Source organism: Lagenorhynchus albirostris, chromosome 15, assembly GCF_949774975.1.
Source record: "Lagenorhynchus albirostris chromosome 15, mLagAlb1.1, whole genome shotgun sequence".
Taxonomy (NCBI): domain Eukaryota; kingdom Metazoa; phylum Chordata; class Mammalia; order Artiodactyla; family Delphinidae; genus Lagenorhynchus; species Lagenorhynchus albirostris.
In genome coordinates, this window is record NC_083109.1 from 35,311,287 (window position 1) to 35,325,890 (window position 14,604).

The 14,604-nt window shown below is 39.7% G+C and overlaps 1 protein-coding gene across 1 annotated transcript in view; it reads right to left on the reverse strand.

Annotated features, from left to right (window-relative positions):
• Positions 1–14,604, reverse strand: part of TMX4 (thioredoxin related transmembrane protein 4) — a 42,955-nt gene that overhangs the window by 18,383 nt on the left and 9,968 nt on the right. The window contains exons 3-4 of the mRNA XM_060123315.1: positions 7,962–8,007; positions 6,200–6,328 (exon numbers count right to left, since the gene is read on the reverse strand). Of these exons, the coding sequence (XP_059979298.1) occupies positions 6,200–6,328; positions 7,962–8,007 (175 nt within the window). The remainder of the gene's footprint in view (positions 1–6,199; positions 6,329–7,961; positions 8,008–14,604) is intronic.

Consider the following 14,604-nt stretch of genomic DNA (forward strand, 5'->3'; position numbering starts at 1 on the left):
CCACTTCTTGCATCAGCAATTTCTCCCTCTCTGCTGGATCATTTTCATCTGCACGAAAACATGTTCTACCCTCTCTCATCTTTTGAAAAGAGCATCACTGGACCTCAGACGGCCCTCCAGCTCAGCTTCACAAACTTCTCCAAAGAGAAGCCTATACTTGCTGCTGCTTCTTCCTCACCGTATCTTTAACCCATTCAAATCTGGCTTCCATCACTACTGCACTATCACTCCTTGTCAAGGCCACAATGACATCGCATTGCTTCACTCAATGTCTCTATCTCAGACTTGATCTCTCTTAACCCCTTGGTAACATGGGACACGAGTGACTATTCCCTCCTTCTTGAGCACCTTTTACTTGGCTTCTAGGAAACTGTGTATCCTCACCTGTCCTCCTGCCTCACCGGTACTCATTTTCAATTTCCTTTTGCTGACTCCTTCTCTACCCAACTTCTTAACTTTGGAGTGTCCTGTGGCTCAGGCCCAAGCACTTTTCTTTTTCTCTCTCTCTAGGTGATCCCCTTCCTTTTAAAACTTTAAATACCGTCTATATGCCTTGTATTTGTGTTCCTGAATTCTCCATGGAGACCCAGCTCCATGCATCCAACTTGGCAGCTCTACAAAGAAGTCTGCATCTCAAACTTTCCATGTCCAACCCTGAACCCTTGATTTTCTCTTGCTCAAATCAGTAACTGGTACCAAGACCATCAAATTCTCAAACCAGAAACCAAGGAGTTGTGTGTGTGTGTGTGTGTGTGTATGAATCTTCCCTCTCCTTCACCTGAGCAAAGTCTACCTTTAAAACATATTTTATTTTATTTTTAATAGTAAAACAATTATTAAAACATTTTACAACTACATTTACATCATATAAAAATTTAAATTTCATTTAAAAGTATCAATTATAGTGGTGTTGGATTCACATTAGCAATCACTACATGATCAAAGAGAGTGCTTTCCTTTGCTTTATTACACAGTTATTTCTATTGAGTTAACTACTCAAGTTTCAGACTGCTTTATTTTTTTTCTCCAGGTATACTCCTTTCTTTAGGGCTCCTAAAGCTTCAAACAATTGTTCCTTCCTATCTTTAAACTCAGTCCTGTCTCAGTTTAATTCAACATCTATTAGCAGACATTGATTTCAATCTTATTCTTCTTAGCTATTATTATGACATACAGGGAAACAAAAGAAGCATCAAAGCTTAACATTTGCCAAGTGTTTTTTATTTATTAGGGGCCATGATTAGCACTGAATCTCAGTCTTCAGGGAAGAGCTGGGAAAGTGAAAACTATGATCTCATCTTCCATTTAGAGACTAAAAAGCCTGCTGTAAGTGGGCTCTGAGTGATGCTAAGTTTAATCACTTGTTTAACCAGTGACTGAGACAGACCTCTCCAGTGGAAATGCAGTTTTCCCTTGGTAATGGGTAGGTCATTTGTGGGGTGATATGTTGGCACCATACAAATACCCATTACCCCACAATCTTCTGCCCAAGAGTTTTACAAGTATTGATGACAATGGCCCTGGTTGGCCATCATGCTACTTTCATGCATCCACTCCACACGATTCCTATAACATTTAATAAACTGTAATATTATACTTATGTTCGGTATTCGGAAGGCATCTGAAGTTGTATGGCACTTAATTTAAAAGGCTTTAAAGGCCTGTTCAGCAGTCACTTGTTAACAGCAGAACTATAATTTTATTAGCACCAGCTTCTAAGTCTGTAGTGGTTCCCAACTTTGGCTGCTCCACAGGAACACGAGGCTGCCCCACCAGTACCAGTGTAATCAGAGTCTCTAGGATGGCAGCCAGGGGTCAGTAGTTTTCAAAAGTCCACAGGTGATTCCCCTGGACAAGTAAGGATGCAAACCACTGCTCTCAATCATAGTAATGGCACTTCTTACCACTTCAAATTCAGAAAGGTAGAGTTTTGGCAAATCAATAAGCTGACTTTACAGTTCTCTGAAAATGTGAAGAAAGTGCAACACTGTCAGTTTTCGCTAGAAAACTAGTGCTCTTGAAACTCATAATTCCTTAAGAAGAATCCAACATCACAGACGTTAAGCCACACTGCATGATTTTTGGGAAATCGAGTCCAGAATAAGGCATGTTTTCTGCCCAATTCTCAAAGAGATCACACTAATATTGTATAAGTGATTAAGAAGGGCCCAGACCTGGAATCCACGACAAAGAAATGAAGCTGATAATTTGGTGGAGGGAGCAGAGACGGCAGCAGCCTAATTTTGCCTACGGGGTCCAAAAGTGGCCTTAAGTAAGCTTCCCTCAGAGAAGAAATTGACATCATCATGAAATACTAATGATACTCAGATATTTCAAATCTATCCCTAAGCCATTTTTTTCAACCAGAAATTTACTGCATTTCCCAAACTACACAAAAGTAAAAGTTTCAAGTAAGAGCCCAACCATCAGTCATGTCCATCTTTCTGCAAAAGTCACACAAAAGGATGATGGAGAGAACATCTTTATAACAGTTACACACTTCAAAACCACAAGCACCCAACCCAAGGGTATGTTAGCTAGAATTATGTAAGATTCACCTTTTAATTGTGTCCTGTGTCCTGCCAGGTCCGGTAAGGAGGGCTCTCACCCAGCTGGCAGGCCAGGTGTGACAGTCAGGCGCCTCCTTCCCCCATCCCCACCCCTGGCCCCCTGCCTACTGATGAATGTCCCTGAAGCTGAGTGGTGAGAGGTGGGAGCAGACAAGTGGCCCAGGTGGGCAGTGGGAGGAAAGCCTTGTTTGTATGTTATAACAATGACAGTGATACTCATGACAATGGGACTGCTCAAGCTCAAACCGTGTCAACAATGCGGATACAGAGCCTCAGGAAGACTGAAGACATGAGCATCTATTTGTTGGCCCTGAGTGGGCAGCAGCCGGAAAGTGAAAGTGCCACTGGATCCCTCTCCCTCTCTTCTGCATTACAGCTCCCATCTTACCTGGTCCATCACAAGGAGGGAGCCTGGGTCAAAGGGTGGCCCAGAGTGGCAGGGATGCCAGGAGGGGACAGAAGGAGCTCTGGGGTGAGGAGTGAAAAGAGAGAAAAGTCTCACAGGCACTCCAGCCACCAGCTGTCAGAGGTTCTCCAGGCCAGGCCAAACTACAGGAAGGGAAGCCCCGAGCAAGGGGAGCTGAAACCCGAACACGGTCAAAGTGATGACTCAAAACGCTTAATCCCTCTGTCAGTCAAAGAAAAGCTGCTGTGTCTTCAGTCCCCATCACTAAGGAGGCCCAGCACATTATTGGATTCTGGGTACTGGAGAAAAATGCATGCCTCATTAAAGAGGTCTTGCCAATCACAAGGAAGCAGAGCATCCATGGGCAGCTGCCTGGTCCTGGCATCTCAGTTTGGCATGGAGGGGTGGCAGCTGCTCTTTGGGGGAATCTCTCTCACTTCACCTGAGGCAAAGCTGCTGGCAACAGTGTCTCCATTTAGAGGCTCCCCTGAGTGCCTGAGGGAGCTCTCCTAAATGCCACCAGTGATGTGCACCACAGCACCGCCACTGTTCAACCTCAGCACCCACTCTGCACGGCCACCAGTGGCGGCCCCGCTCAGCAGGCAAAACTCAAGGCCATTCTCACTGCAATAGGATGAGGCCAACCTGCAATACGGACCTCAACCATGTCCCTCAGGAAGAAGTTAGAATCTTATTTCAGTCTATTATCTATTGTAACCCGCCCAAAGCAGCTTAGAGCAACCTGCTAATTTTTGTCACCACCAATAATCACAGGGGGATAAAGGCCACCCCACCCCACTAGAGAGACCACTCCCACTACCTGCAGCCCAAAGGGGCACAAGGCACTTCAGTTAGGTTTTGCAGCCCCCATTCCATTGGTCTGGGTGGGGTCAGATGGGTATAATAATAGGGTATTGTATTTATGATTTTCAAAACGAGTTCTTACCTTTAACAGAATGACACATTTGGTATCTCTTTCAAAACAATTGATTAAAAAAGCTATAATTTGATGATCATTATAGGTGGGTAAAGGGTACATGGGGGGTGTTGTACTATTTTCTGTACTTTTATGTATGTTTGAAAGTTTCCATAATAAAAAGTGAAAAAAAAAATTGAGTTCTTGTACAAAAATATAGAACAAAGTGGCTCATACCATTATGATTTGTGTATGATTCATACTTGTTACAAGCAAAATGACATGTTGCCTTAAAATACTACCAGAATATAATAAGGAAAAAAATGGAAATGGATGAATTCCTAAAAACGCCACACATCTACTGGTAGCTACAATTTCCAAATTCAATACATCATTCCCAAGATAAGTTAAAAGGCAAACATTTTGGGCTTCACTGGTGGCACAGTGGTTGAGAGTCCACCTGCCGATGCAGGGGACACGGGTTCATGCCGCGGTCCAAGGCAAACATTTTAAAAGGAAGGTCTGAAAAACATACATTTTTCAAAGGATCACCTGCAAGTTTAAGAATTAATTCCAAGTTTTCTACATTCTCAGAACTCATAAAGTCTCAAAAATCCTGTGGATCAGTCCCTTTTCCAGCCCACTTTCTAACCTTCTGGAATATGAAACCCATACACCATCCAGTGACACCTCCAATTAACAGCTGGGTTGCCACGCTATACTTCTCGGCTGAAGGCCCAGATTCCTACCCAAACACCTTGCGCCACCATGGCTACTTTTTAGCAAGGTCTGCAAGGTCCAGTGACTCAAAATTTCCCTCAGTCTCCTTAACTGGCTGTGGCCATTTTGGCAAGCTTGTCTCATGATGACCCCTGCAGGGGCTCGGTGTGGTGGGACGTGGAGTGGCAGGCACGCTGCCACCGGCGCGAGATGGCTTCCAGCATGTGGGGCAGATGTTTAAAACATATTTTAGACCCACCCATTCTCTCCATCCCCACTGCCACCACCCTGATCTGCACTGACACCATCCCTGGGCTAGACTCTACCTGTCTCGCCTCTCCACATGGCCTTTTCCACTCTCTGCTCACCGCGTGCGCTGCTAACATCCCAGCTCCTCACTGGCCACAGGCCTGCATGATCTGCTTCCTGCCCTCCTCGCTTTCTCAGTTTACACTCCTCTCCCACCCTTTCACTGGCCACCTTTCTGCTCCTCAACACACGGAGCTCTTTCCGATTTGGGGCCTGTGCGGATGATGCTATGCCCGTTCCTGGGAACGTTCCTCCCCTGCTCGTCACCTGGCTGGGCCATGCTGTCTTTAGATCTCACTTGCAGTCCTCCCCTCAGAGCAACCTCTCCTAGCCCCCATCTAATGTCTAATGCAGGGCCACACTCCCACAATTAGTCCCTGACTTAGTAAAGGTTTATTTTTTGTTTTTTTCTGAACAGTCCTTATCTAGACTATGATTCTTTACATCCCTAGTTTTTTTCTTAATCTGTCTTACTTTAAGTCACCCGAGGAGAGCAGAGGGGTCACATCTGTCTTGTTCACTGCTGCACATCTAGCACTTGGAACAGTACCTGCATAAAATCAGTGCTCACATATTTGCAGAATGAAATGCCAGAGATGAGCTGCTTTTAGAATAAGCCATGTATTTCCTATAAATGCTACCAGATTACTTATTCCTGAAATATGGCATGATTTGACCCTATTTCAGCAGGGACATTCCTTACACTTATATATATTAATATAAAATTAATTACAAATATGACAATTCACTCAAAATTAAAACTGTGAAAAAGTTATTATGGCTTGGCCTTATCTGTCTCACCAAGCATTATACAGTTTGCCATTATGGCCAAAAGTTACCCCAGCAGTATTCTGCTAGGCAGCCAAAGACACCATCAGTCTTATTTTCCACACGGATACATGAGCAATTCCTTCATGAACTATAATTCAAGAAACAGTTGCTCCTCTATCTTATGAATAATTTATACGGAAGGAAGGATGGTAAATGGTGTTCACCATATTTTGTAAAGAGAAAACAGGTGACATGGTGCAGAAGTTAGAGGAGAGGATTTCTGTAACCCACCTGAATCTGGGTACTTAATTCCCAGTATCCTAACAACCAGCTGAAACATATGTGGGTCACAAAACCAGAAACACAACATGGGCCAAGCATAGGCATGTGTAGTCTGGGTAACCAGAAGTGAATATGAAGAAAAATGTAGACTGTCAAGTTCTATGGGTTGTTAACTTGAGACCTTCTGTTCTATTAATAACACCTTGTCATTAAAAAACAAGTTACGTTAGAGAAGCCGGGGATTTCCAGCCAGTCAGAGGCTCAACTGATTGCCACTTCTTCTCTAAGATATAGTTCTGCAGGTCTTCATAGATTCCTGGGCCACGGTAACGGCGGAATATCCCATCCTTTGCACTGTAAATTATAAAAACAAATAGAAAATAAATCCATTAAAATATCAAGTATTACAGACAATGAAAATCAAAATAACTATTGGTTTTACATGTGAACTCCACTCTGAATTTTAACTTGGCTCAAATGAAGAAAAAGAAACGTTATAGTTAGGTATAAGTCAGAAAGCACGCATAAATACTTATCTAGTACAAATGAGGAATTCCAAAACAGAAAGTATTAAATATTCTATTTTATTACTGCACAATTTGTGACTATAAGCAAAGTCCTTGGCACTGTCTAATCTGCCAAGTTACTTTTTATTATTTTTGCAACCAATTATTCCGATTTTTCTCTTATAGCAGCAAAACAGCAATTGTTATCAAGTTTTAAAAAATTGTATCCAAATTTCCAAATCTATGTCATCCAAGTCCCTCCCCTGAAAATTAACAAAATGCCTCTTAGTCTCACATACGCCTTTCGTCTTCCCTCCCTCTCGCTTTCTTGCCAGTCAAGCTTCCTAGAGGAGGAGTCTACACTTGCCATTTTCTCCTCTTACATTACTCATTCAACACTCCTGCAGTCGGGGGTCCTGCGTCCATGACTCCATGGAAACTGCTCATATTAGAGGTCTCCAATGACTCTTAAGTGCCATAGCCATGGAGCACTTTTCTGCCATTTTTCCTGGGTGGGTCATTGGCACTGTCCACTGCTGAGCCTCCCTTCCCTTGGCTTTTATGACATGAGCTCTCTGGACTTCTTCCTACTACTCTGTCCATCCCTTCTCATTTCCACACTCCCTGTTTCCCTTTGCAGATGTCCTAATGGTGGTCAACTCAGGTTCTATCCTTGACCTGCTTCTCTTCCCAATGTATCTATTTCTCATTGTCTATATTTCTACTGTTATCTAAACCCCAGTATGTATCTCTAGCCTAGATCTTTCTTAAGAGCTTTAGATCCTGAAATCAAGCTATCACCTAAACTTCCCCATTTGGAATTAGCATAAACCCTTCACATTATCTTCTCTATTCTGGCCTCTATCTTCCAAACTTCACCTTATTCTAACGGCTCCTCAAAGGCTTTCACTAGTTAAGAATGGCCCATTGGTAAGTCATCACAGGCTCCTTCCTCCTTATAGCTAATCAATCACCAGTTCCAATGATCCCATCTCCTAAGTATCTCCGGAATCCATCCCTTTCTCCTTCCCCCCTCTCACTACCTAAGCCTCTCTGGCCCCATCACCCAGGATGATCCAGCTGTACCCTATGGGCCAGCCACAGAGAACTAGTTACAGTTCTCTGAAGGTTATCTCCTTTTCTCCTGGGCTTTTCCATGATACATCCTCTATCTGGAAAGGCCTTCTCTACCTTGCCTGCTTAACCTATTCCTTCCTATCTATTAAGAATCATCCCATCTTTTACATCATCAGAAAAATCTTCTTTGACCTCCTCACCTATTTGCTACCTGAAATTAGGTTCCTTTCTCTGTAGCACCCTGAGCATTCCTCTCTTCTAATCACTATCATTCAGTGCAGACCAGTCTTTCTCCCTTCAAATGCTAAGCTGCATGAGTGACGGTTATGGAAAACAACTTAGAATACTGGTACACATCTACTGATTTCTAATCTTTGTAAAACCAGAAAATTATTTGAACTTACTGAAAAAATGCTGGGAGGGTAGTGACAAAGAAGCGGCCACTCAAACCTACAAGAAGCATAGACAAAAAAAGTTACAAGTCAAACTCAGACTAAACCAAGCATCTAACTTAAGGTGCAAGAACAAACAGCCTTGAGCTTGTTCTTACAACCACATTAGCAAAATCTTTCCCATTACTGAATCACATTTACTATTTTTTTAAAATAAATTTTTACCCATTTTTATTTACCTAATACTTTCTAGTCATGACATACAACTTGCTTATCTTTGATGTGTTAAACTAGAGTTTTCTGGCTTGTGTAATACTTAGAATTATATGGTGGCTGAAAGGATAGGTTTTAGAGACATGCAATCTGGGTTAAACAACTAAATTCTCCATTTACTAGCTTTGTGTCCTTAGATAAATTACTTAACGTTTCTGAGTCTTGGCTACCTCATCTATAAAATGGGGATATAAAAGCCTAACTGAATTGTTCTGAAGTTATATTGGATCATTATATCAAGTGTGTAGCACATAGTAAAGGACTCAATAAATAATAATAGGTATTATTACATCAGTCATACATTTAAAAAATAATAAGGAATACAAAATAAGTTATGTATAATCTTTGCACATTTATAATATTTGCAAGTACTGTCAAGGGATTCTATATACATTAAATAGATTTTTTTCAATTTGTCTTGGCAAACCTTTACTAAACACTAACTACATATCAATTGTTATGCCAGGTACACCGTGAAGACAAAGATAAAGAAAACCCTTAGTCACTCAGCAAATATTTACTAAGCACCTTCTTTGTTCTGGGCACTGTGATAACTATTCAAGATATAGATAAACAAAAAATGCGTACAGTCTAGTGGCAGAGGGAAAAACTTAATCAAAATAATCACAACCATGACTACAAACAGAGATTGATGATATTAAGGGGCATGCAACAAAAACCTGAATGATATAGGAGTAATGAGCATAATGCTCTTTAAATGTTTACAAATAAATAATGTTTATGTGGGCACCAAAAGTGAGTAAGCCTGGTTCTGGCAAAGAGAAGCAAAGCTGAAGGCTATCTCTGGCCAGCATGGAAAAATGAGACATTATTTTCACCTTTCTCAAAACTTCTGCTTTTCCCATTGAAGAACAATCTGGACAAAATCAAATAGCTATTCAAATAAAGTGGCTCAAATTTTACATCTCTCCTGTCTCACCTGCAATTTGAAACACTGAAGCTTTACTTTTAATAACACGGGAAATTTGCTTATACCCATTCTATAAGTTAAACCTATATTCAGTATAATAATTATTAATTAATGATGAGTCTTCCCAAAAAACAATTACTTTTTTTTTTCTGATATCAAACCAAGTAGACTCTAAAACATCCCTATGGCACTTAAAAGAAAAGATAGTATTCTGAAGGTAATAAAAATCAATTTACAAAAAGAAACATTTACTACATACACTTATCATTGTACATCTGGGGGGGAAAAAAAAAGGTTGTACTGGCAGTTGCAAAAACACATGTGACCTGAGAAGTCCACTGAGGATTTAACAAGCATGTTCACCTCTAACATTGTTTGGAAATACAGCCCAGCAGGGGAACAAGGGTATTTTTTAATAAATTTCCAATGCTAAATTACTAGGGGAAAAAGCATTGGTAATCCTAAACTATTATATGCTTTAAGCTTAAAATAATTACTGCAAACAGTTTCACCTCATTTCTCTCCTAGCTAGAGATTCTTATGACCATTCAAAAATTTTATCTAAGGAGTTACAGTATTAAGGAATTATGCTTTGTTTATATGGCCTTTTAAAGTAGAATGAACAAACAGCATCCCATCGCTACCTCAAGTTTCTATTTAGATTTTATTTTTATCAGAATAAATAGGATTTCTAATATATGTTAGGTATCACTGAAAGCAGTATTTTTAACTTGTTCCTTAAAATCCTTCATGTGATCTTGGTCATCATTGGCCATGGCAATAAATAAAAAATAAATACATCTTTTTTTTTTTTTTTTTTTTTGTGGTACGCGGGCCTCTCACTGTTGTGGCCTCTCCCGTTGAGGAGCACACGCTCTGGACGCGCAGGCTCAGTGGCCATGGCTCACGGGCCTAACCGCTCCGCAGCATGTGGGATCCTCCCAGACCGGGGCACGAACCCGGGGCACGAACCCTCCCAGACCGGGGCACGAACCCATGTCCCCTGCATCGGCAGGTGGACTCTCAACCACTGTGCCACCAGGGAAGCCCAAAAATAAATCTTAAAAGTAGTTTATAAAACATTAACTTATACAAAATCTTAAAAGTAGTTCATAAAACGAAAAGACAACCCTCAGAATGGGAGAAAATATTTGCAAACGAGTCAACGGACAAAGGATTAATCTCCAAAACATACAAGCAGCTCATGCAGCTCAATATTAAAAAAACAAACAACCCAATCCAAAAATGGGCAGGAGACCTAAATAGGCATTTCTCCAAAGAAGACATACAGATGGCCAAGAGGCACATGAAAAGCTGCTCAACATCATTAATTATTAGAGAAATGCAAATCAAAACTACAATGAGGTAACACCTCACACCAGTTAGAATGGGCATCATCAGAAAATCTACAAACAACAAATGCTGGAGAGGATGTGGAGAGAAGGGAACCCTCTTGCACTGTTGGTGGGAATGTAAATTGATACAGCCACTATGGAGAACAGTATGGAGGTTCCTTAAAAAACGAAAAATAGAATTACCATATGACCCAGCAATCTCACTACTGGGCATATACACAGAGAAAACCATAATTCAAAAAGACACATGTACCCCAGTGTTCACTGCAGCACTATTTACAATAGCTAGGTCATGGAAGCAACCTAAATGCCCATTGACAGATGAATGGACAAAGAAGATGTGGTACATATATACAATGGAATATTACTCAGCTATAAAAAGGAACAAAATGGGTCATTTGTAGAGACATGGATGGACCTAGAGACTGTCATACAGAGAGAAGTAAGTCAGAAAGAGAAAAATATCATATATTAACGCATATATGTGGAATCTAGAAAAATGGTACAGATGAACCATTTGCAAGGCAGAAATAGAGACACAGATGTAGAGAACAAATGTATGGACACCAAAGAGGGAAACTGCGGGGCGGGGGTGGTGGTGGGATGAATTGGGAGATCAGGATTGACATATATACACTAATATGTATAAAATAGATAACTAATAAAAACCTGCTGTATAAAAAAAATAGTTCATAAAACACATTAAATTATACAATATGAATTTCCAGATTCATGAGCCAGCTTACCTGGGGTTAAACTCCACTTCTGCCTCTTAATAGTTTTTAATATGAGACAGTTAATTTAAACTCTCTGGGCTTCAGTTTTCTTATTATAAATGGGCATCACAATTTCTATCTTGCAGTATTGTAGTATTAAGTGATTTTATATTTATATAGCACATAGAAAACAGGGTCTGACATATAAGTACTTAATAAATGTTATTAATTTCTTTATTTAAATCTCTGATTCAAAGTTAGAATAAAATAAGAGGATGTAACAAACACTAGTTTAGTCTTAAGTGCTTTGGAAATTATGCCTTATTTTGGATAACATAACTTAAAATTTTATAAATAAATGCACCCATGAAAATCAATGCGAAAATAAAAAAGAAACACAGTGATGGATGGTCTCTGAGATTTCTGCATCTTTCTCATTCAGGCTAGACGGTACAACAGCACACTTGTTCCCCAAATGGCTACATTAAAGGGTATAAGAAATTTATAGTTTTTGATATGAATGTCTTCTAATTTTTAATACTGATACTATGAAATGTTAAGGGAGACCTTCATCACCTGAAAAGTTAAACCATGACCACCTTGGAACACAGAAGCACCATGTGAGGTTGTGGCTTTATGATTTAAAAACAAGTACAGATCTTAAAGAATTATAACAGGGCAGCAGCTCATTTCAAGGTTTGCATAATGGTTCACTGACACAAACTTCAGAAAGTATGGAAGAAACAAGCACACCTCAAATACTTAAGGAGACATCCCAAAATTTCTACGGTACCTTTTATACTTTAAGGGTAACTTCCACTTTAAAATGAAGATTGCACTGCAGCATAAAATGACATTAATCCAAAATGCAGAAAAAATTTTAATTTCTTATTAGCAAGCTTATCTTAAACACATATAGCAAAAGAAAAAGAAGAATTAAAGATTAGAGAAATAAAATTTATGGCAGGGAACTAATTTCATATGCAAAAGCACAACAGAAATTATTTAAATTTAATATTAAGAAAATGGGGACAGCTACTAGCTTTTGTTCTATCATTTATTAGCTGTGTTATTTTAGGCATGTTACTTAACCTCTCTGAGCCTCAGTTTTATGAGTAATAATATATAAATAGTTTGTTCTTCCTAGGATTGTAATGAAGCTAAAATGTATGTAAGTGCTTAACACAATTACAGGCTGAAGTAAATGCTACTAAATGTTAGTTTTTTTTATTAATTTTTATTAGAGTATGGTTGCTTTACAATGTTGTGTTAGCCTACATTGCAGAACAAAATGAATCAGCCATACACATACAGATATCCCCTCCCTTTCATATTTCCCTCCCATTTAGGTTACCACCAGGCATTAGGCAGAGTTCCCTGTGCTTTACAGTACGTTCCCAGCAGTTGTCTATTTTATACATAGTATCAATAACACATATGTGTCAATCCCAGTCTCCCAATTCCTCCCTCCCCACCCCTTTCCCCCTTGGTATCCATACATTTGTTCTCTACGTCTGTGTCTCTATTTCTGCCTTGCAAATAAGATCATCTATACCATTTTTCTAGATTCCACATGTATGAGTTACTATACGATACTCGCTTTTCTCTTTCTGACTTACTTCACTCTGTATAACACTCTCTAGGTACATCCACGTCTCTACAAATGACCCAATTTCATTCCTTTTTATGGCTGCGTAATATTCCACAGTTAGTTATTATCACCAAAGAGAGAAGTAGAAGGAAAACAATTTAAAAAAAAAAGTAAAACTAATCTTACCTTTGAAATTGAAATAAAGTTGTCAGTAAAAATAGAATACAAAAGACTAAGTTTTACAATTATAAAATTAAAATTTCAACACTAACTAAAGTACAGTAAACTAAATTGTCTTCTATGATAAATTAGTGGCTTTAAAGACAGCACTTATTCTTGACCATGGTAAGGGTCTGGTTTACCTCTCATCTAGTGCAACAGCCATGGGTGTTCTGAGCAGCTGCTCTTTTCCTGTCCTGGACAACTAAGCTCATCCGCATGGAACAGAAGGTTCAAGTATATACTCATTAAATTTAATTTTCCAAAGTCAACTCAACTGAAACATCATCTGGCCTATGCAGTATTAAACAGGCAATATAATGCAATCTAATCTAAGGCCTGTGCTCTCCTTGACTTCTACATCTCAGCTGTAAAAATGCAGTGTCTTTATAATCCTGAAATCTTATTTTCTATTTCAAATACCTAAAAAATCTCTTATTAGATATACCAATGGAAGAGTTACAGGCATAACTGAAGAGTATGCATTAACACCTCAAAAATTCTTGCTTTCCCTTCTTTTTAAAAAAGAAATGAAATTATCCCTAACTAGCACTCCTGTGCACAGCAGCCCTGATGAAAGATACAGTAATGCAGATCTGTACCCAAATATCAATCTGTATACAGAAATATCTAGTAAAGAGCTCAGCCCTGGGGAAAATAATATCATTTTGACGGCTTCCCACTCATTCAGGAGGTAAGATTTTGTAAAAATGAAGTAAATACTTAAATAGCTTCCAAGAATAGGGACAAGCTGCCCCAGAGGTTTGCCACATAAGGCATGTTCTCTTCATTCAGCTTTCAGGACCCCATACTTCTCCATCTCCTTCCTGCTTCACTGGCTTCTCCTTTTCTGCTGCTGGAACTTCTTTTCTTCTAAATGTTGTAATGCCCCAGTTCTCAATCCACAGAACACTTCTCTGCACACACTCCCTAGGTAATCTCAATTCGTCCCTTTGCTTCAAATACCATCTACACTGATGATCCTTAAATGTCTATCTCTAGCTCACCTCTATTTGGATTTCTATGAAACATCTCCAAATTAAACCCTGTCCCAAACCTGATCCTCCTTCAGTCTCCTCCATCTTCTTTCCTCTCACCAAGTGCTACAACCAATCTACTGGGAAATCCTTTAGGATATTCCACCCAAATGCCGTATCTCCAATCCAGTCACTTACCACTGCTGCTACTAGTGCAAGCCACCATCCTCTCCACTCTGGGCTATTGCATTAACCTCTGAACTTCTCTTCTTGCTTACACTTCCGACCTCCTACAGACAATTTTTCACATAGCCAAATGAATACTTATAAAACATGAATCAAATCATGTCACTCCCGTGCTCAAAACCTTCCAGTAGCTTCCTTTCTATCATACTTGGTATAAAACCTAAACTCCTTGCCATGGCCAACAACAGCCTAAATGGTCTGGTCCCTAGCTCCTTCTCCAGTCCCATTTGTCTCAAGGACCCCACTGGCTACCATATTGTTTCTCAAATAAGCCAATTACTCCTACCTGCACATGCTGTTTGCTCTGCCTGGAATGCTCCTCCCCTAAACCTTGTTGAAATTCATTT